This window comes from Ascaphus truei, chromosome 4 (assembly GCF_040206685.1).
Source record: "Ascaphus truei isolate aAscTru1 chromosome 4, aAscTru1.hap1, whole genome shotgun sequence".
NCBI classification, from domain to species: Eukaryota; Metazoa; Chordata; class Amphibia; order Anura; family Ascaphidae; genus Ascaphus; species Ascaphus truei.
This window is the reverse complement of record NC_134486.1, coordinates 296,860,638-296,882,508: the sequence shown is the minus strand read 5'-3', so window position 1 is coordinate 296,882,508 and position 21,871 is coordinate 296,860,638. Positions and strand designations below refer to the sequence as shown.

General features: G+C 46.0%; 1 protein-coding gene across 7 annotated transcripts in view; it reads right to left on the bottom strand.

Moving 5' to 3' along the window:
• Positions 1 to 18,306: 18,306 nt before the first annotated feature.
• The window catches only part of LOC142493542 (amine sulfotransferase-like), an 87,577-nt gene continuing 84,012 nt past the window's right edge, over positions 18,307 to 21,871 (bottom strand). For all 7 annotated transcript variants that reach the window (XM_075597722.1, XM_075597723.1, XM_075597725.1 and 4 more), the window contains one exon: positions 18,307 to 18,784. In XM_075597722.1, coding sequence (XP_075453837.1) covers positions 18,660 to 18,784 — 125 coding nt within the window. In that variant the 3' untranslated portion in view covers positions 18,307 to 18,659. The remainder of the gene's footprint in view (positions 18,785 to 21,871) is intronic.

Genomic DNA, 21,871 nt, shown 5'->3' with positions numbered 1-21,871 from the left:
GTGTTGACGCGTCACATGGTGTGGCTGTGAGCCAATGGGGAGGGGAGGCTTCGGGAGGAAGAGAGGCTTTGGGAGTGGGGAGGAGTGTGGGGGGGGAAGCAGCGTCTGTGTGTGTGTCTGAGTGCATGCGTGCGTGCCTGTGTGTGTGTGTGTATGTGTGTGCCTGAGTGCGTGAGTGCCTGCCTCTGTCTGTGTGTGTGTGTGTGTCTGAGTGCGTGAGTGCCTGCCTCTGTCTGTGTGTGTGTGTGTGTGTATGTGTGTGTCTGAGTGCGTGAGTACCTGCCTCTGTCTGTGTGTGTGTGTGTGTGTGTGTGTATGTGTGTGTCTGAATGCGTGAGTGCCTGCCTCTGTCTGTGTGTGTGTGTATGTGTGTGCCTGCCTCTGTCTGTGTGTGTGTGTGTGTATGTGTGTGCCTGCCTCTGTGTGTGTGTGTGTGTTGCTTTACTTACCCGAGCCGTGGAGGGAGGGGGGGGAGAGTAGCGGGTCCCTCCACTCAAGCCTCCCACTCCCGCCCACCTCCCGCTCCGGCTCCCGCTCCCTACAGACCGCATATCGCGGTCTGTGTATGTCAGCGCCCCGCCTGTCTGCAGTGCGGGCGCGCTGACTCTGGGAGCGGGGCCTTAGCCTAAAGCACCAACTGAAATGGTGTCAGAGCCAACAGGACTAGAACCTACAACCACTGCTTTTCTAGGTTGCAGCTCTAGCAGTGTGAGCTAACCCAGCTGATGATTAGCAGTGGACCACGGTCTACTACTAGCATACCGCCAAGGGATATTTATTTCGTTGATTGTAACCTTGAAAGGATGTCAAGCACAAAATAATACTATGTACAGAAGCGTACTGTATGAGTTACTCCGGCCAGGAAAACACATGTTTTCTGACACACACAAGTAAAAACAAGGTGAAGCACATCAAATAATGCAGTAATATAGAAGTAATATAGCAAAGTGTTCTGGTGACTAATAAGTAATATTTATAATCTTATAAAGGATAAAGACAGTGGATCATATTTACTAAGTAGTATTTACATAATGCACCTTCAGTGCTGGAGTTCATTACAGCCTATTCAAATAAAGGGACTGTAAATTGTGTTCCTGCACCAGAAGGTGTCTCATGACAGAAGACAGCTTATTAGATATGCTTCTCTATCCCAGAAAAGGGTAAAGTGCTTTGCACAGGTACTATATGAGCACTCAATGTTTATACTGTGACAGTGCTGCTATCCATCAGCTGGTTAAACTGCTAGCGCTGGTGTCCTGAATAACACAGGTTCTGTTGGTTCAACTTCTGATCCTGATTGGTCTAACACCATACCCCATTCCTAAAGTGCCTTAAATTTGTCAACCCAATAACAATGTGTGCTGTGGGAAGTCAGTGGAATCACTTCCTGTAATTTATATTTATTTTAAAATAAAGTATTTTAATTCAATATGTGTCTGGCACTCTGGCAGATGGCACAGTGAATATTTGTGTCCCTGTTATTTATACCGTGGGATACCTTTGTTCATATTCATCATGTACAGATGCAGCGGCCAATATTTTAACAAATCACGCGGTGTATACCTCGGAATACCCATGTCATGGCGCGGGATTGCTTCCAACTGTACCGCCTTCAGACGCAAGTGCAGGCGAGTGCATAAAATTGCATTTTAGTGTTGTGGTTTTTAAACACCTGAAATTGACACAGTAGCACAGTGGCACAGTAGCACAGTAGCACAGTACTGTACACATTACAATTCCTTCATTTCATTGCATTTAATTGCACACAATCCAAGAGACAAAGCAACCGCGATAAACAGGAGTGCTTGGGGCGATTGGCCGCGTTAATGCCGCGTGGAGTACAGCAGCGCACACGAAAACGGCGCCGTAATTTCATAAAATAATGGCTGCTGCATTTGTACACCAAAATGAGTGCTCAGACCTGTAGTAACTCATTCCCCCTGGCTTCCTTTAAAAGCAGAGCAGATAAGCTATTTACAGTATGAGCAGTGAGCAGCTAAAAAGTATTATGTGACAGGAATGTACCAATCAACTGGTTTAGCTCACGTTGCAAGAGCCGCAGCATAGAAAAGCGGTGCTTGTGGATTTTAATCCTTTCGGTCTGACACCATTCCAGTCATTAGGTTGGTGCCTTAGGCTTATCAAACTCTATATAGTTGGTAGGGAAATCATATTAGGAACTGTGGGATGGCATTAGCATATATTTCCCAGCTAGGTGCCTCACGTGTGCTCCTTTTTCAGCACAGGCATGTCTCTCTAATTTATTTGGATGGACAATTGAGGGGATCTATATACAGTACAACTGGAGACACTACTGTACTAAAATCTCTCTCTATCGTTGTATTCAATGGCAGAGTTGAATAAATCTGCTCATCTTTTTTATTACCCAATCCGCAGATGCATTGTGGTGGGGGTGGTGCTGATTTTGACTGAGCAATCCTTGGAATTCCAGGAAACATATTTTGACTGGTTCGCCCATCTCTAGAAAACAGAAGTCAGCCTACATGGTCAGGTCTACATGTCCAGGTAGTGTTGTAGTCAGATCTACAATGTTATTGATTTATAGAAGACTAATTCATTACTTTATATGACTCTGCAGTTTAGATTGTTAACTTGATAAGGAACTCTTTGGTGCTAATTCTGCAGGTTGCGATAGCGCCAGTCCAGCGCTATCGCACAGAAAGCCTCATTGAGTTTAAGCTGCGACAGATTACAGCCTGCAGAATAAGAGCAATTGTATTATCTCTCTTCAATATGTATAGGGCTGTGTACACTGTAAGACGTTATAGAAAATACTTCTCTAAAGATTAGCCCCTCATCTTTATTTGTGATTATCTATAACCATATACAGAAAATAAGAAAAATCCTCAGTGAAATCATGTTTTTCTATCCAGATCTGTTTCTTAAGGAGCTTATTCCCCATCTGGTTGTAGTGGGCTTTGGCTGACACCTAGGGGCAGTTTATACAATTGACATACAGAAAAACAAAAGAAATGTACCATACCCATTCTGCCTATTCCGGCATTGAACCTATGAGGGATGTTCTGAAAATATTTGCAACTTACATGTGTTGTAGATTATGTAATGTTGTTATTGAAAGGAATATTATTGTGCATGTGTGACAGAGTGAAGTAAACTCCTATCAGTTACGCCTGGGAGACATATCTCTGAGTGCTTCATCCAACACTCAAAAGGGTTAACTCAGGTGGAAGTTAGGTAGTCAGGGTGTAATCTGACACCTGAGAGCCAGCAAGGTAGAAAAGGATGTTGTTACTAGCAGTAGTTGGCTCTCTCAGACAAGAGCACATGGATATATGTGCTGCTAGACAGAAGGCTACAGCACACTACTTACTGCAGCCAAAGTAAGATTTGTTTCATTTGTTTCATGACTGCTTAAAAGACTCTGAAGGTTTGGTTATGGTTTAGCCAGCCAGCCTGCTAGATAGGTCTGCTGTGTTAGTCAGTTTTTCTCCCAACATGGAGCAGGATTTATTTGTTTAAAGGGACAGTGTACCCGCATGTTATGTTGTAATGGAGAAATAAAGCCATTGAACGTTTTTCATTATCCTGAAACTACACGTGTGGACTGTTCCCTGACCTCGGCTACAGGCCGTCCTGCCACAAGTGGTGTCAGAAGTGGGATGTCGGACGGCTCCTGTATCTGAAGGGTCACACAGAAAAAAAATAAAAAATGGAGACAATTTTTTCTCAGTTCCTTGAGCAACAGCTCCAGCTAGCAGAGAAGCAAGCTGAGCGACAAGCCCAGCAAGATGAGCAACAGGCCCGGCGAGAGGAAAAGCTACTCCAATTGCTGGCCGAAGGCCCAGCCCCAGGCAGAACAGGGATTCCAAATAACCCACCGGTGATGCTGCCTAAAATGAAGCCAACCGAAGACCCAGAGGCATTTCTCCTCACTTTTGAAAGGGTAGCCACGGCCCACGGCTGGACAGTTGATCGCTGGGTAACGACTCTGGCTCAACTCCTCATAGGGGAAGCTCAAGCAGCCTACCAGGCTCTTCCAGCGGATGAGGCCATGGACTATCAGAAACTAAAGGCTGCTATTCTGGATCGCCTAGGCCTCACGCCAGAGACCTACCGACAGCGGTTCCGGACAGTCAAATATACAAACAGAGACAGACCCCGGGTCGTAGCCCACCACTTAGTAGACTTATGTACCAGGTGGATACAACCGGAAAAACATATCAAGGCAGAGATCCTTGAACAGTTTGTGCTCGAGCAGTTCATACAGATACTGCCCACCTCCTCGCGCTCCTGGGTAAAAAGACACGCTGCATTTACCCTGGAGTCAGCAGTCCGCTTGGTGGAAAACTTCCTGGGCGACGACACCCAACAGGATAGCTGGGAACGGCCGGTGCAAACACCAGTTGCTTCCGGTGATGCTAGAGGCAGGAGAGCAGACAATCGAGGGGTCTACAACCCGCCAGCTCGGGAGATCCAGTCAACCCGATCGGAAGACACTTTCCCATCTTGGAGGGTTCCTGGTACAAACTCCCGCAGAGACGCCAGTCCCGGGTCCGAGGCCACTGGATCACTCAAGGGAGGCCACCACCCACAGTATTCCCCGAGAACCTGGACCCCACCAACCAGAAGGGAGGATCCCATCCAACAGCGGAGAGGTCAAAACACCGAGCCCCGTCGAGAGCTTCCGCTGACGACCGAGGTTGCGGACTCAGGAGATGATGAGATGGACTGTTCATATGGCAGAACCACTGCCACAGCTTGTCTCCGAGGGGACCACAATCCGTGGTTAGTCCCAGCATCTCTGGAGGGGACAAAAGTAAATGCCATGCTGGACTCGGGCTCTGGAAAAACCCTGATCCTAGAGGGCCTAATTCCAAGCAATAGGCTATCTTATGACTCTCCTTGGAATATCGAGTGTATCCATGGGGATACAAAGAGATACCCGACGGCGAACGTTCTACTGCGTATCCAGGATCAAGAGGCTAGCCTACTAGTGGGAGTTGCTCCCTGGCTACCTGCTCCTGTTCTACTTGGCCGAGACTGGCCCTACCTCGAAACATTGTTGGCTCCTACTCCTACGGAGCCTACTTCTCTGGTACCAGAGAAGCCCGGAGACTTGTTCCCTTTTTCCCCAGAGATTTTTCCCCGTAGACACCATGTCCCAAAGACACGTAAACAGAGACGTGCGGAAAAAGAGGACTGTTAAGAAAGGCTGGGACTCTTGGTAACATTAGTCAGCCCAAAGGACTGCAGGTCATGGCCGGGGATGACCAGGGTGGGGAACAGATAGATACGGGAATGTTGCCAGACCTGGATCTTCCTGACTTCTTTAAAACCAGAGACATAACATAAAACACAGACAAAGCTCAGTGCACATCCAGAAAAACTTATATACGGTACAGTGCCTAAATATACATGTATAAATAACTAATAAATAAAATGGTCTTTTAGTTTAACATTTTGGCCAAATTGTTGTAAGCCCTTGAGCCAAACTTCACGGCAGACCACGTTTCAAGGGTCCCTACACTAATATAAATTCTTAATAACCTGTGCATTGCCAGGAAGAATGATTTATAATAAATCTGTCAATATAAGTTGCAAAAGTTCTAAGTCTGATTGAAGCTTTTATTAACCTGTACATTACCAGGAAAAGCACTCTGTAATAGATTTGTCACAATCACACTGCATGCAGGCAAGTTCCCCTGATAGTTGGAGATGCCATGGAGTGAGCCTTTAACCATTTAAATGTGGGAGGGAGTGAGCTTCAATTGGATAGGAGGTTGCCACCCTCCAAAACAGCCAAGACTAGCTGCACAAGAATTATAAAACATACAGAACACCTACAAGCTCAAATTGAACCCCCAAAATACCCACAACATATATATAAGCATATAAGTTTCACAGAGGAGTGCTACTGAGCATGGCAATATATATTTAAAACCAGAGACATAACATAAAACACAAAAAAAAGCTCAGTGCACATCCAGAAAAACTTATATACGGTAGTGCCTAAATATACATGTATAAATAACTAATAAATAAAATGGTCTTTTAGTTTAACATTTTGGCCAAATTGTTGTAAGCCCTTGAGCCAAACTTCACGACAGACCACGTTTCAAGGGTCCCTACACTAATATAAATTCTTAATAACCTGTGCATTGCCAGGAAGAATGATTTATAATAAATCTGTCAATATAAGTTGCAAAAGTTCTAAGTCTGATTGAAGCTTTTATTAACCTGTACATTACCAGGAAAAGCACTCTGTAATAGATTTATCACAATCACACTGCATGCAGGCAAGTTCCCCTGATAGTTGGAGATGCCATGGAGTGAGCCTTTAACCAGTTTTTCTGGATGTGCACTGAGCTTTGTCTGTGTTTTATGTTATGTCTCTGGTTTTAAATATATATTGCCATGCTCAGTAGCACTCCTCTGTGAAACTTATATGCTTATATATATGTTGTGGGTATTTTGGGGGTTCAATTTGAGCTTGTAGGTGTTCTGTATGTTTTATAATTCTTGTGCAGCTAGTCTTGGCTGTTTTGGAGGGTGGCAACCTCCTATCCAATTGAAGCTCACTCCCTCCCACATTTAAATGGTTAAAGGCTCACTCCATGGCATCTCCAACTATCAGGGGAACTTGCCTGCATGCAGTGTGATTGTGACAAATCTATTACAGAGTGCTTTTCCTGGTAATGTACAGGTTAATAAAAGCTTCAATCAAACTTAGAACTTTTGCAACTTATATTGACAGATTTATTATAAATCATTCTTCCTGGCAATGCACAGGTTATTAAGAATTTATATTAGTGTAGGGACCCTTGAAACGTGGTCTGCCGTGAAGTTTGGCTCAAGGGCTTACAACAATTTGGCCAAAATGTTAAACTAAAAGACCATTTTATTTATTAGTTATTTATACATGTATATTTAGGCACTGTACCGTATATAAGTTTTTCTGGATGTGCACTGAGCTTTGTCTGTGTTTTATGTTATGTCTCTGGTTTTAAATATATATTGCCATGCTCAGTAGCACTCCTCTGTGAAACTTATATGCTTATATATGTAACGGGTGTATCCCCCTGGCCTGACCCACCCAATCTCACATTGGCCCATGTAGTCTAACCAGTTCCCATTACAAGGCGTGTGTGGTGGTGCACCTGCAAGTAACAGGACTCTTGAGTCTCCCGCTTGGTGTTATTAGGGGATGTCATCAGGACAGGTAGCTGAGGTAGTGGGTACGAGTCCAACTTACATCATTTGCAGCGCCTCCACCTCATCAGGATCTGTGCTTCCGCAGGGAGATGGTCCTGGTGAGGAACTCCTTCTTGGTGCCATCCACTGTTGAGTAATCTCACACTCACACAGTGGGGTTCTTTTTCTCAAGGACATCTTTATTGAATACAGGGATGTAGCAGACTGCCCCATGCAGCTGCCGGCTCTAGCCGCACATCTCTCCGTGCTGTCCCTTTGCCAGGTACGCCCTCCCGTATTGAAGTGGGATTCCCTTTCTCCTAGGGAGATCACCGCTGTGCCAGGTCCCTGGACACAGTATGGCGTAGACAAAACTTAATTGATCACTCTGCTACCGCTAGTTACTGCACTAGGGTCACAAAAGCGATTCTCCAATCTCTGTACCTTCTGGTTACTATTTCTCCACCAACAACAACACTAACTGTCAGTGTTGTGCCCTTTATACCTCAGGGGGCAGGCGCATCTCTGAGGTCACTATCCAGGGACTCCGAGCATACAGCCACTCCCCTCCTTACACAGGGCACCACACTAGGGTGTGAGGGAAAACCTCCATAACTACTGTTGGCAGGCCTGTAGTTACCAGGACTTACTGCCAACAGGGAGGATGTATGCAGTCATTATTATGCATGGCTACATACTCCCCCTGGTTGATACCCACCGTCCCGGCTGGGACCTAAATTTGGTGTACCTTGCGCCAGGAAACACAGCAAAAGAACACACAAATAACATAGCAAACATCATTACATGAACATAATAATGTAAGCCCAGTACACTCACTGACCAGCAGGGAGCGTTAAAGAAAACAACAGACCACTCTATTGGATACTCAATAATAATGCCGAGGATCTGGCTTCTTCACCTCTCGCCCCGCGGCATCATGTACAGTCACGCTGTATTCTCGGGGTACTCCTCGCTCATTGCAGTATACCACCTTGTGCATATATACACTGCGCCCTATCTTCCATACCCGCATCGGTTGAGCTACCCTCTGCTCGGCCTGTATCCCTTTAATAGCTCCCCCTCTCTCCACGATATAATACTGTATATCATTCTTGAGCCATCTTTCCCTATTCTCCTCTATCTCTCGCATTAGAGGTTCAGGGACATATGGGTAATCAAGCCCATGGGACTTCCTATATTTGGCCGTAATTGCCCGTTCAGCTCGGCAAACCCTGGTTAAACTGTTTTGACCAGCCGCCCCGGGCAACACCCATGATAGGGGCTCATCGGTTTCTACCGGATCATCCAACCCTGCGGACCCCTTGGGGATAATAAGGCCTGCCTGGATCCGATCCCACCTTACCCTTAGAGCCCTAAGGTATGACTCATCATCAAAGTCACCGGCAGCCCACCAGTGATCAACCACCCCCTCCCTCTCTAAAATAAAGCGGGTGCGGTTGAACCATGATACATAGCCCTCGTACAATGGGGCCCACCACCTAGTCTCCTTCCGTTCCTCGGAGCTAGGATCTATACTCTCTTCTATGGACTCCTCATCAGGCCCACCAGAAGACACCCCAGATGTACCCTCAGATCTCTCATTAACTCTTTTATACTGAGAGGTGTTTCGTACTGTGATACTAAGCCCACTAGGGCAATCACTGGACACCGACACTTGTCGGGACATGCTCCCTCCTCCCTCCGACCCATCATCCGACGTACCCAAGTCCAGGCTTCCAGTCCGAACATCGGAAGGACCCCGTGACTCCCCGGACAACCCTAAGCTGGAACTAGACCCAAATAAAATAGTGACGGGCACAGGGGCTTTAACTAGGGCTTTGGGGTTAACCTTGGGTGTGGACGGGGTCTGGGGACGGGACCGAACAGTAGGCACTGACAGGGTGTCGACCTGCTCTCCGGCGATACCTGTTGTAACGTCGCCACAAAGTCCATCTTTGTCTTCAACAGCTGAGCTTCTGGGGTTGCAGTTCACACGTCCGTTCCCCCTGGTAGTAGGGGATCGTTTCCCGCTGCTTGACCGCAGAGGCGGCACCATCTCCCACTCGGGGCCTCCCTGGTCCGCCGGAACCACTTCCGCACACGCACGTGCTGCGACGCCATCTTGGGGTGGATCCCCAAGCGGGATCTCTTCCTCCACGAGGACATCCGCCAACGCCCGTCTACTGCGCGATCCAGTCTGGCTCTGGACTCGCTCTTCCGGATCTTCCACTCCCAAGGCCTGCGACAGGCACGGTGTCTTAATACCTCGCAGGGTAGGGGTGGATCGACCTCCGTCCGATCCACTAGTCACCATGGCAGTGGGACTCCAGCGATCGGGTGGTCGTGGTACTGGAGACACTCGACTCCGTGTCTCCACACCACGAGGAATTGCATCCCTCCATGGCGTACCAATGGTATGACAGTCCCGTTTTGGAACGGCCTTACTTGCCAGCCTTGCACACTCCTCGTCCGAGGATTCCAGTTTACAGTTCGGCCGAGGCAGCCCAGTAGGAGACCGACTATGAGCTCCTCGGTGATCACCTCTCCGATGGCTGAGTTTCTCCATCGGAAGCACCAATGCTGGCTCCGACTCCGCGGGACTGACACTCTTATTCCAGAGCGCTCCCGGCTGTTCTTCTATTGGCATCGGGACATTTCCGGCCACTCCCACAGCTTGCACCGGTACGAACGTGCTCATTGGCCACATGTACTGCAGTCCGCAGTGGGGGCATCGGGCCTCGCTGCCCACGGCTCCGCCCGGCAGTCTGCACTGCAGGCAAAGACACACCACAGTCTCCACACCCTCCACCCGTATCACCAGGAAGCCTCCTGGAGCCGAATAAGGGTGAGTGGAAATCACAGGACCTTTGTCCACTTTGTCAGCAGCTTCAGCCATCTTTACCAGCGGAGGCACTCGTCTCAGAGGTCTATACTGGTCAATGTCTCTTCGCAACTGAAAGGCATGGGCTGATGTAGCAACCCTTCCTCCCATTTTCTCTATCAACATCCGGTGGAACCGCAAACCACTCCCCCTGGTTGAAACTAGGGGGATGTCTCGTAGACTTGTAGGCTGACCCAGCACAGGTGCGGAGTGAGTCATAGTCCATGAGGGCGCGGCTCCAGCTTTCGCGCCAAACTTCCCCTCGGGGTGGAGTTTTCTTGTTGGCGCCAATCCTGGCCAACATTTAGCAGACTGCAAAGTTGCAAGACTTTCTGCAGCATGCCCACGCGGCGTCCCGGGAACGCGGGAACCGCCATCTTGGTAAGCATTGTCTTTTCTTTCATTTAAGGCAGCGTCGGGCTGTTTGTTAATAGGTGTATAACAAAGTCCATTTCGCTCTTCCCATCTCGCAAGACTGTCGTCCTCACTATTCTCGGGGGTATCTTCCCAAGAACATAGGCAGGACAAACACGGCGCAGCCACGGCTTTCACGCCATTCCACAACAAGCCCACAAAAGTCTCTTCTGTAGCCTGTTCTTCACCCACGCACAGTTCATATGCGTGTTCTTCCTCTGACCGCAATCCTGGACCTTCTGCTCTGTGCAGATCCTCCATTCTTGTGGTTCTCTCTCTCCGCTATCCTGGACCTTCTGCTCTGTGCAGATCCTCCATTCCGACAGATCGCTCGTGATCGTTGAACACGGGGTTTTTGTACATGGAGCTCCGCTCTGCGGGGCAGCTACCACATCTGTACAATAAACATGCCTTGTGCACCACCTTGTGTACCTAACGTATATCCGACTCGTGTTTGCACTGCCTCAGGCTAGGCTCACTCTTTCTGTGTCTACTGTAACACGTTCCTCCAGTCTGTGCTCCTTGGTAAGTGATCTGGAATGGAGACTAGAGTACTCTGGCTCTTCCATGCAGTACTTTGGGCGTCGACCTACTTTTGGCTAGCCTAGTGCGGACCCGTCCAGAATTCCTGCTCTCAGTTACCAGTTTACCCCTTAGGCGTCCCCCGCTAGCGCTACCTCAAGGCGACTAGGACAGCAATAGCCCCCTGCTCCAGACTCACTAACCCCTAACGGATCCCAAGGCGTCTTTGCGGCATGCAGCTCCAGCATCTCCCTGACTACCCCTGGTTCCGTCCCACGCAGCACAAAGTGGCAGCAGACACTCTCCCTGTTTCCTAATGTGTGCCTAGCAAAAGCCTGTCCTGTTAACAGGTATCTCAGCAGCGCCTCCAATTGTAACGGGTGTATCCCCCTGGCCTGACGCACCCAATCTCACATTGGCCCATGTAGTCTAACCAGTTCCCATTACAAGGCGTGTGTGGTGGTGCACCTGCAAGTAACAGGACTCTTGAGTCTCCCGCTTGGTGTTATTAGGGGATGTCATCAGGACAGGTAGCTGAGGTAGTGGGTACGAGTCCAACTTACATCATGTGCAGCGCCTCCACCTCATCAGGATCTGTGCTTCCGCAGGGAGATGGTCCTGGTGAGGAACTCCTTCTTGGTGCCATCCACTGTTGAGTAATCTCACACTCACACAGTGGGGTTCTTTTTCTCAAGGACATCTTTATTGAATACAGGGATGTAGCAGACTGCCCCATGCAGCTGCCGGCTCTAGCCGCACATCTCTCCGTGCTGTCCCTTTGCCAGGTACGCCCTCCCGTATTGAAGTGGGATTCCCTTTCTCCTAGGGAGATCACCGCTGTGCCAGGTCCCTGGACACAGTATGGCGTAGACAAAACTTAATTGATCACTCTGCTACCGCTAGTTACTGCACTAGGGTCACAAAAGCGATTCTCCAATCTCTGTACCTTCTGGTTACTATTTCTCCACCAACAACAACACTAACTGTCAGTGTTGTGCCCTTTATACCTCAGGGGGCAGGCGCATCTCTGAGGTCACTATCCAGGGACTCCGAGCATACAGCCACTCCCTTCCTTACACAGGGCACCACACTAGGGTGTGAGGGAAAACCTCCATAACTACTGTTGGCAGGCCTGTAGTTACCAGGACTTACTGCCAACAGGGAGGATGTATGCAGTCATTATTATGCATGGCTACATATATATGTTGTGGGTATTTTGGGGGTTCAATTTGAGCTTGTAGGTGTTCTGTATGTTTTATAATTCTTGTGCAGCTAGTCTTGGCTGTTTTGGAGGGTGGCAACCTCCTATCCAATTGAAGCTCACTCCCTCCCACATTTAAATGGTTAAAGGCTCACTCCATGGCATCTCCAACTATCAGGGGAACTTGCCTGCATGCAGTGTGATTGTGACAAATCTATTACAGAGTGCTTTTCCTGGTAATGTACAGGTTAATAAAAGCTTCAATCAGACTTAGAACTTTTGCAACTTATATTGACAGATTTATTATAAATCATTCTTCCTGGCAATGCACAGGTTATTAAGAATTTATATTAGTGTAGGGACCCTTGAAACGTGGTCAGCCGTGAAGTTTGGCTCAAGGGCTTACAACAATTTGGCCAAAATGTTAAACTAAAAGACCATTTTATTTATTAGTTATTTATACATGTATATTTAGGCACTGTACCGTATATAAGTTTTTCTGGATGTGCACTGAGCTTTTTTTTGTGTTTTATGTTATGTCTCTGGTTTTAAATATATATTGCCATGCTCAGTAGCACTCCTCTGTGAAACTTATATGCTTATATATATGTTGTGGGTATTTTGGGGGTTCAATTTGAGCTTGTAGGTGTTCTGTATGTTTTATAATTCTTGTGCAGCTAGTCTTGGCTGTTTTGGAGGGTGGCAACCTCCTTTCCAATTGAAGCTCACTCCCTCCCACATTTAAATGGTTAAAGGCTCACTCCATGGCATCTCCAACTATCAGGGGAACTTGCCTGCATGCAGTGTGATTGTGACAAATCTATTACAGAGTGCTTTTCCTGGTAATGTACAGGTTAATAAAAGCTTCAATCAGACTTAGAACTTTTGCAACTTATATTGACAGATTTATTATAAATCATTCTTCCTGGCAATGCACAGGTTATTAAGAATTTATATTAGTGTAGGGACCCTTGAAACGTGGTCTGCCGTGAAGTTTGGCTCAAGGGCTTACAACAATTTGGCCAAAATGTTAAACTAAAAGACCATTTTATTTATTAGTTATTTATACATGTATATTTAGGCACTGTACCGTATATAAGTTTTTCTGGATGTGCACTGAGCTTTGTCTGTGTTTTATGTTATGTCTCTGGTTTTAAATATATATTGCCATGCTCAGTAGCACTCCTCTGTGAAACTTATATGCTTATATATATGTTGTGGGTATTTTGGGGGTTCAATTTGAGCTTGTAGGTGTTCTGTATGTTTTATAATTCTTGTGCAGCTAGTCTTGGCTGTTTTGGAGGGTGGCAACCTCCTATCAAATTGAAGCTCACTCCCTCCCACATTTAAATGGTTAAAGGCTCACTCCATGGCATCTCCAACTATCAGGGGAACTTGCCTGCATGCAGTGTGATTGTGACAAATCTATTACAGAGTGCTTTTCCTGGTAATGTACAGGTTAATAAAAGCTTCAATCAGACTTAGAACTTTTGCAACTTATATTGACAGATTTATTATAAATCATTCTTCCTGGCAATGCACAGGTTATTAAGAATTTATATTAGTGTAGGGACCCTTGAAACGTGGTCTGCCGTGAAGTTTGGCTCAAGGGCTTACAACAATTTGGCCAAAATGTTAAACTAAAAGACCATTTTATTTATTAGTTATTTATACATGTATATTTAGGCACTGTACCGTATATAAGTTTTTCTGGATGTGCACTGAGCTTTGTCTGTGTTTTATGTTATGTCTCTGGTTTTAAATATATATTGCCATGCTCAGTAGCACTCCTCTGTGAAACTTATATGCTTATATATATGTTGTGGGTATTTTGGGGGTTCAATTTGAGCTTGTAGGTGTTCTTCCTGACTTCTGTCAGAGGCAGAGGGAGGACCCAGCTCTGGCTAGACAATATGAGAAGGTGGTACAGGTCAACAACAAGATAATGGATGAACAAGGTGTAAAAGTGTTCCCACATTTTGAACTGTTGAATGACATCCTATATCGTGTGAATAAGGTTACACAAACAGGGGAGGTCATTCGACAGATGCTAGTCCCTAAAGGGTTAATTAAAACAGTGTTCACTCTAGCCCATACTCTCCCATGGGGTGGTCATTTGGGCAGAGATAAGACCACGGACCGCATCTCGTCCCGGTTTTACTGGCCAGGCATACATGGTGACATCATGAAACTATGTGAGACATGTCCTGAATGCCAGTTAACTAGCCAAAAAGGACAGAAGCCGGCTCCCTTGGTTCCTCTGCCCTTGTTAGCCGTCCCATTCGAGAGAATTGGGGTAGATCTGGTCGGACCTTTAGAACCCTCTGCGAAGGGAAATAAATTTATACTCGTTGTTGTAGATTATGCCACCAGATATCCTGAGGCCTTCCCTCTGAGATCAGCCACTGCTAAACAGGTTGCTCACAGGCTGTTAGAACTGTTTTCTAGGGTAGGACTTCCCCAAGTAATGTTAACTGACCAGGGAAAAAATTTCATGGCAAAGTTAATGCAGGATGTCCTGAAGTTATTGGAGGTAAAATCCGTCCGGACCTCGGTCTACCATCCTCAGACTGATGGATTGGTAGAGAGGTTTAACCGTACTTTAAAAACCATGCTTAGGAAGTTTGTGGACACTGAAAAGCGAGCTTGGGATGAACTTCTCCCTTTCCTGTTGTTTGCGGTACGAGAAGTTCCCCAATCATCCACAGGCTTCTCCCCGTTTGAGCTCCTATATGGACGCTAACCTCGGGGTATTCTCGACCTACTGAAGGAATCCTGGGAGGAGGAGCCTTCCCCCTCCAAGAATACCCTTCAGTATGTCATAGACCTTAGAAACCGCCTAGACATGATAGGTCGGTTTGCTAAGGAAAACCTCAAATCTGCCCAAGAACGTCAAGAGAGGCAGTACAACCAAAATGCTCGCTTGAGGGTCTTCCAACCTGGGGACCAAGTGATGCTACTACTACCGACATCAGAGAGTAAACTCCTTGCGTAGTTGCAGGGTCCTTTCCAAGTTCTCCGCCGCACCGGGGAGGTGAACTATGAGATCTCTCAAGCAGGGTCCAGGAAGGGTAAACAAATCTACCACGTGAACCTCCTGAAACCCTGGAAAACGTTGAGATCGCTGTTCATTCACCCTCGGGAAGGAGAGACGGTTTTGGGTCCACAGCTTCCAAATGGTAGTACGTACAATGACCATCAGGTTCCCATGGGAGGGCAGTTAACAACGGAACAAAGGTCAGACCTACTAGAGGTATGTGACCAGTTCCCAGATGTTTTTTCGGAGCTGCCAGGGCAGACTGATTTAGTGTCGCATAGGATTGAGACAGAACCTGGCGTAAAAGTACGGTCCCGTCCCTATAGATTGCCAGAGGGCCAAAAAGACCTGGTAGAGAGGGAGATAATAGACATGTTGGAATTGGGCGTGATCGAGGAGTCCCACAGCGAATGGTGTAGCCCTATCGTGTTGGTCCCTAAACCAGATGGGAAGGTGAGGTTTTGCGTCGATCTGTGAAAGGTAAATGCTGTATCCAGATTTGATGCATACCCCAAGCCTAGGGTGGATGAATTGCTTGACTCGCTTGGTAAAGCAGAGTATATCTCCACCCTAGATCTCACGAAAGGATATTGGCAGATACCTCTAGCGGAAGAATCCAAATGCAAAACTGCCTTCGCCACCCCTCTCGGTCTATACCAATTCGTCACTATGCCATTTGGGTTACATGGGGCTCCAGCCACGTTCCAAAGGTTAATGGACAAGGTACTACCACCCCCTAGGGCATATGCCGCGGCCTACTTGGATGACATTGTTATCTATAGCAGACACTGGCTGTCGCATATAAAAAGGTTAAGGGCAGTCCTAACGTCCTTAAGAGAAGCAGGGCTCACTGCAAATCAAAAAAAATGTGCCCTGGGTAAATCCACTACAAAGTACTTGGGCTATGCCGTTGGGGGAGGGATAGTAAGGCCACTAGCTAGCAAGGTGGCCGCCATAAAGGAAGTCCCCACCCCACAGACAAAGACACAGGTCCGCGCCCTTTTGGGGTTAGCAGGTATTACAGGCGGTTTATCCCCAATTTTTCAGAAATTTCTGCACCCCTAACAGATCTGACAAAAAAGAGTGCCCCGACCCAAGTTAAAATGTCTTGGGAGTGCCAAGACGCCTTTGACATGCTTAAAAATTGCCTGTCAGAGGGCTCCGCTCTTCAGAGCCCAGATTTTAAAGAGCCCTTCATCTTCCAGACGGATGCCTCAGAGGTAGGACTGGGAGCAGTGCTGTCCCAGCAATTTGATGGTGTTGAACATCCCATACTGTTCATCAGCCGGAAGCTGTTCCCAAGGGAAGTGAGATATTCCATCATTGAGAAGGAGTGCCTCGCTATAAAATGGGCAATTGAGGCCTTGAGACATTATGTCGCCGGAGTACACTTCACCCTGGTCACTGACCATGCGCCCTTGAAGTGGTAAAACACCATGAAGGACGAAAACTCAAGGTTGACCAGGTGGTATATGGCCCTCCAATCCTTCTCTTTTAATATTCAGCATAGACCTGGAAAGGACCATGGAAATGCTGATTTTTTGTCAAGAGAAGGAGTCGAGGGTCGGGCTTCAGCCGTGTGGGACACTAGCCACACACAAACAGGGGAGGTATGTGACAGAGTGAAGTCAACTCCTATCATTTACGCCTGGGAGACATATGTCTGAGTGCTTCATCCAGCACTCATAAGGGTTAACTCAGGTGGAAGTTAGGTAGTCAGGGTGTAATCTGACACCTGAGACCCAGCAAGGTAGAAAAGGATGTTGTTACTAGCAGTAGCTGGCTCTCTCAGACAAGAGCACATGGATATATGTGCTGCTAGACAGATGGATACAGCACACTACTTACTGCAGCCAAAGTAAGATTTGTTTAATTTGTTTCATGACTGCTTAAAAGACTCTGAAGGTTTGGTTATGGTTTAGCCAGCCAGCCTGCTAGATAGGTCTGCTGTGTTAGTCAGTTTTTCTCCGAACATGGAACAGGATTTATTTGTTTAAAGGGACGGTGTACCCGCATGTTATGTTGTAATGGAGAAATAAAGCCATTGAACGTTTTTCATTATCCTGAAACTACACGTGTGGACTGTTCCCTGACCTCGGCTACAAGCTGTCCTGCCACAGCATGTAAATAATACTACTGTACTGTCTATGCAGCTGTTGTGTACATTAAAATGATGACAGTCAAAGTAACAATTACTTATTTATGTCCTGTCAAAAACAAATATTTTTTTTATATTATGCGGTTACCCCGAAAGGCTTTAGGATTGATATGTGAATCCCACTACATAATAATCCCATAGAACCAAACAGGGCGCTACTTTGCATAGAACAAACAGATTCAGTAAACAATATTGGGGTGTATAAGACAGATGCAATTTACATTGCAAACTTTTGAGAAATAAAGATTTTCTAGGAAATAATAACTTCTCTCCATTAATTGCTACCCTCCCCAGACTTGTCTGCAAGTCCAATCTTCACTATCCTCCAGAATCGAATAGTATTTGTCTTATATGCCATTATATTGTTCATGGCATATGTTTGTTGTGCAAAGTAGTGCCCTGTTTCTTTGGTTCACTGTTTATCACTACTCTGTTGGTGGCTGTACTTGGTATTCACAACAAGACTTGCAATAGGGTAGAATATTATTTATTTATGTAGTTAGTTATTTTTTAAATAGAATATATTTCAACTTTTATTTATTTTATTTATAACTAGAATATATTTCAATTTTGGAAAAACAGCAAAACAGTATTTTATAAAAGAAATTTGAGAGGCACTAATTTAAACCAAATTTTCCAAGAAAATGATTTGGAAGCTAGAAAGGGCTCAGAGTTGCATTAACGATTTGGATGCATTGGAGAAACTAGAAAGTGATGGGATATGGTAACCCTTAAAAAATACTGTAATACTGTAGATCTTAAAAAAAAATTGGAAGATGTTTTATGAAAACTTTGTATCCAATAGATAATTGCTTATGCAAAATAATTACGTTACTGATATCCTAACACAGACAATGTCTTAATTATTTGGATGATAGGATTACTGTAATTAAGAAAATTAAGGACAAATTACAATTGCCTATTGATTCTGCATATTTTATTAAGAAAGATTGACAAAACCAAAAAAAGGTTAAATACACTAAAAGAAATCAAAGATATATATATTTTTAAAGAGGATGATTATGCAAAGGGAGATTACAGAAATTGGAAGACAAGATGCAATACATGACAGCAACATTCTGTAATATATAGACATAGAAAAATCTTTGCACCATACTCTGGTGATACAGTATGGGGGAGAGGATAGAGTACCACAAAATGGTGAAAGGATGCATTTTCTGGATCCAAACAAGGATAGAGTCCAAAGAGTTTTCCTAGGACATATACAGCACATGAGACTAGCAAAGAGATTACATTAAACACAAATGCTTTACTAAGATTTTTCTTGACTATCCCAGATGAAGTCAAATGGCAAATCCTTCATTTTTTCCTGAAATATTTTGTCAAAACTTTCATTTTGTGCCACAGTCATTACATTTTTCCAGTCCCCAACAGTGCCTGTAGACAGAAAACAAACAGTGATTGATAAGACTTTAGTCAGATGCAAAACCAAGTGTTGGAGCCGTTTTATGCAAATTCTATGGACATATTGTTTACATAGTTGTTCTGAAGTGTAATGGGTATATTTCACAATTAATTAATATTAATGAAATAATATCAGCATTAATCTTACTAACCAATGTTTGTTATTTGTATATTCTTCCACAAATCTGGACAAAAATTATTTTCCATGTCAAATAATAGCTATGTCCTTAAAGTTTATTATTGGCTTGTAACATTTCCATGATGGAAACACAAGCTTGTTGAGTATAGTTGTTAATGCATAAATAATGGAATCGAAAGGTCACGGTAGACCAGACCTAATTCACGCCGAATATACTGGGCACTGATTGAACAGGACAAAATGATAAAATAAACTGAAGATTTATTCCCTTTCGGGCAAACACAACACTGTAACACAAATAACACTTGAAAATAGCACTTACGGTAAAATAACAGGGTGAAGTATCCAAGAATAACACTGGCTAGTGTAACACCTCCCCCCCCCCCCCCAATCGCAGATAGAGGCCATGTGGGGAAATCTACACTTGTGTTACCGGGTGTGGTGCGTTACCTGATAGGCTCACAGAAGGCCTGAACCTCCACCTAACAACTGTTTTACTATTGCTACACACAGCAGGATGCATATAAACACACACATGGAAGTGCACCGGGTGCACACATCACCATAGATATTCCCCAAAGTACCTGGGTGCTGAACACCAATTCCCTGATGTCCCTTATGTCCAAACCCACCCAACATGTTGGAGATAGCGCTATCCCTTGACGTGTTCGTGCACTACTATAGATACCTGCCCGGGCTCCAGCCACGGGTGCCTCAATTCAACTGGATTGGATCCGCCTGATCTGAAGAGACATCCTCCTACGCGTGGGGTGAATTCCAGCGTGGATAATATCATCAGGCACTGCAACGTCTCCACCTTGAGTGGATCCGTCTGCAGCCGGCAGGCCACAGTCACTGCTTGGCGGGGCCTCCGTGAAGATAGTCTCTATATATAGAGGGTCTGAGCCCAGACCAAGGAATCAGGCTGCGCGCCACTGAGTGTCTCCTTACTTAATTAAACAGCAAAAGGGGCAGATCTCCTTCCTTAAGGCCTGTCCCTGAAGCAACCAACAAACTGGGGCAAGGGTAACTGTATCTGGGGCCTATGGGGTTAACTGGCCTAGTGCAAGGGGCTACTGCTCCCCTGCCCCCTCACTTACTCAGCTCCCTGCTCCAACTGCCGTTACTCTCTGCCCGCGAAATGTATCCATTCCCCCTTACCGGAAATCCTTGAGCCTTATTGGCTGTTCTGGAGCACCTGGTGTTATTGGCCCTTAGCCTCATGGGAATTGTAGTCCCGCGGAGGCTACAGATGAATTGGGGCCATGTGCGCGATCCCACTGCGCATGCGCGAATCTCCAATGGCCGCCGCAACTCCCGCACTCCATCTGCTCATGCGCGACCACCGCGCATGCACGCATATACAATGGCGGCCCCTGCTAGCCGGGTGCGCCGCAGAGCCTCCCAAGCCTTGGAGCGCTTTCTGCTCCGGCCCCCACCTTTGCCGACAGCCGGCGGGTCCATCGCTGGCTCCGGCGGCACCCGCGCCCGCGCTGCGTTCACGGAGGGGGTCTCTGGGAGCCCAAGGGGACCAGGGCTACACAAGCAATTCTCCCTTGCTGGATTAGAGTCACAAACCACCAACTACGAACAGCGAACACTCTACAACTCTGGGGTTGGGGCAACTGCCTCTTTATAGGGTTTGAATTCCAATCACAAACAGGCAAGGAACTCTGGGAGGAAGCAGGAGTGCCCCCGTCTGGCAACACCAAGTCTAGGGCTGAATGGCTGGGCATTGTCTAACCCATAGGAGGGGTTGATGGCAGATACTTAATGTTATCTGGCCCATCCCCACTCCTTATGGCTATGCAACTTGATAGTCCTGAATATCTCCAGACACCTTGACAACAAAGCCACTGGACGCCCTTTGAAGTCAGACTCCCAAAGCTCCCAGTTCATCCTCAATGCACATTTATCTGCAGACATCTCACCTGATTAAATCAGAGGCCCCTTCATACAAATGTAACTCACATGCAAATCCCATTGCAAGTCTGCTATCTGAGAAATTAGTACATACAGTCACATAATCCCCTGAACACTTTACAGGGCTGACTCCCAAATTACATCACAGTGCTTCCCCATAGATTACAAAACACTTTACCTCATTTGCCTGCTTAACTAGACTTGGGAATTGAATTCACAGGGAATAAAAGTGCTTTGGAATACACATACATAGTACATTATACATTAACCCTTTCTCTTCCCAGACGAATTAGGGGTAACTAGCCGGGTATAACCCCTTTATTACAGGCCAGATTACCCCTGATCGTCACAAAAGGCATCAGTAATATAAAGTTAAACATACTGAAATTCAGACCAATAACCAATGTTTTCGGCAAACAAGCCTTTCAACAGGGTCAACAAGTGGCCTCGGTCTACACTACAGAAATTATACTTTCAGTAAATGCATTGTTACATATTGTAACGAGTTTAATAATTGCCATGCCCATTACCCATAATACAGATCATGGGAAAAAAACTCAAATATGATAACATTTTTGTTTAACACTGTGCACTGCATAACTTGCAATCAACTTTGTTCATGATCAGTGCAATTGTATAAACTTCACTGTACAGGTCTTGGGTCTCAGACACATTTAAACCAATGATTTTCTATCGAACTCTTCAGGAGACCAGCCATGTCTTCTGGATCCCTTTGAACAAGTCAGAAATAATGATACTAAAATGCAGAATAATAAACTCATAAACCATGGTCACCCGGTGGGCTGGTTTATATAAAGCAACATAATGTTTTGGGGACATGTTTTTGAAGTATTTAACTATGTTTTTTGTCACATTGGATGTACTGCTGCGGCATACTTTATTCTAACAAATCACCGGTTTGTCCGTGGCATGTTCCTGGAATGCCACGCTGTTCACCCGGAGCATGCCGCGGTCCCAGCCAGGGGTCATGCCCGGCT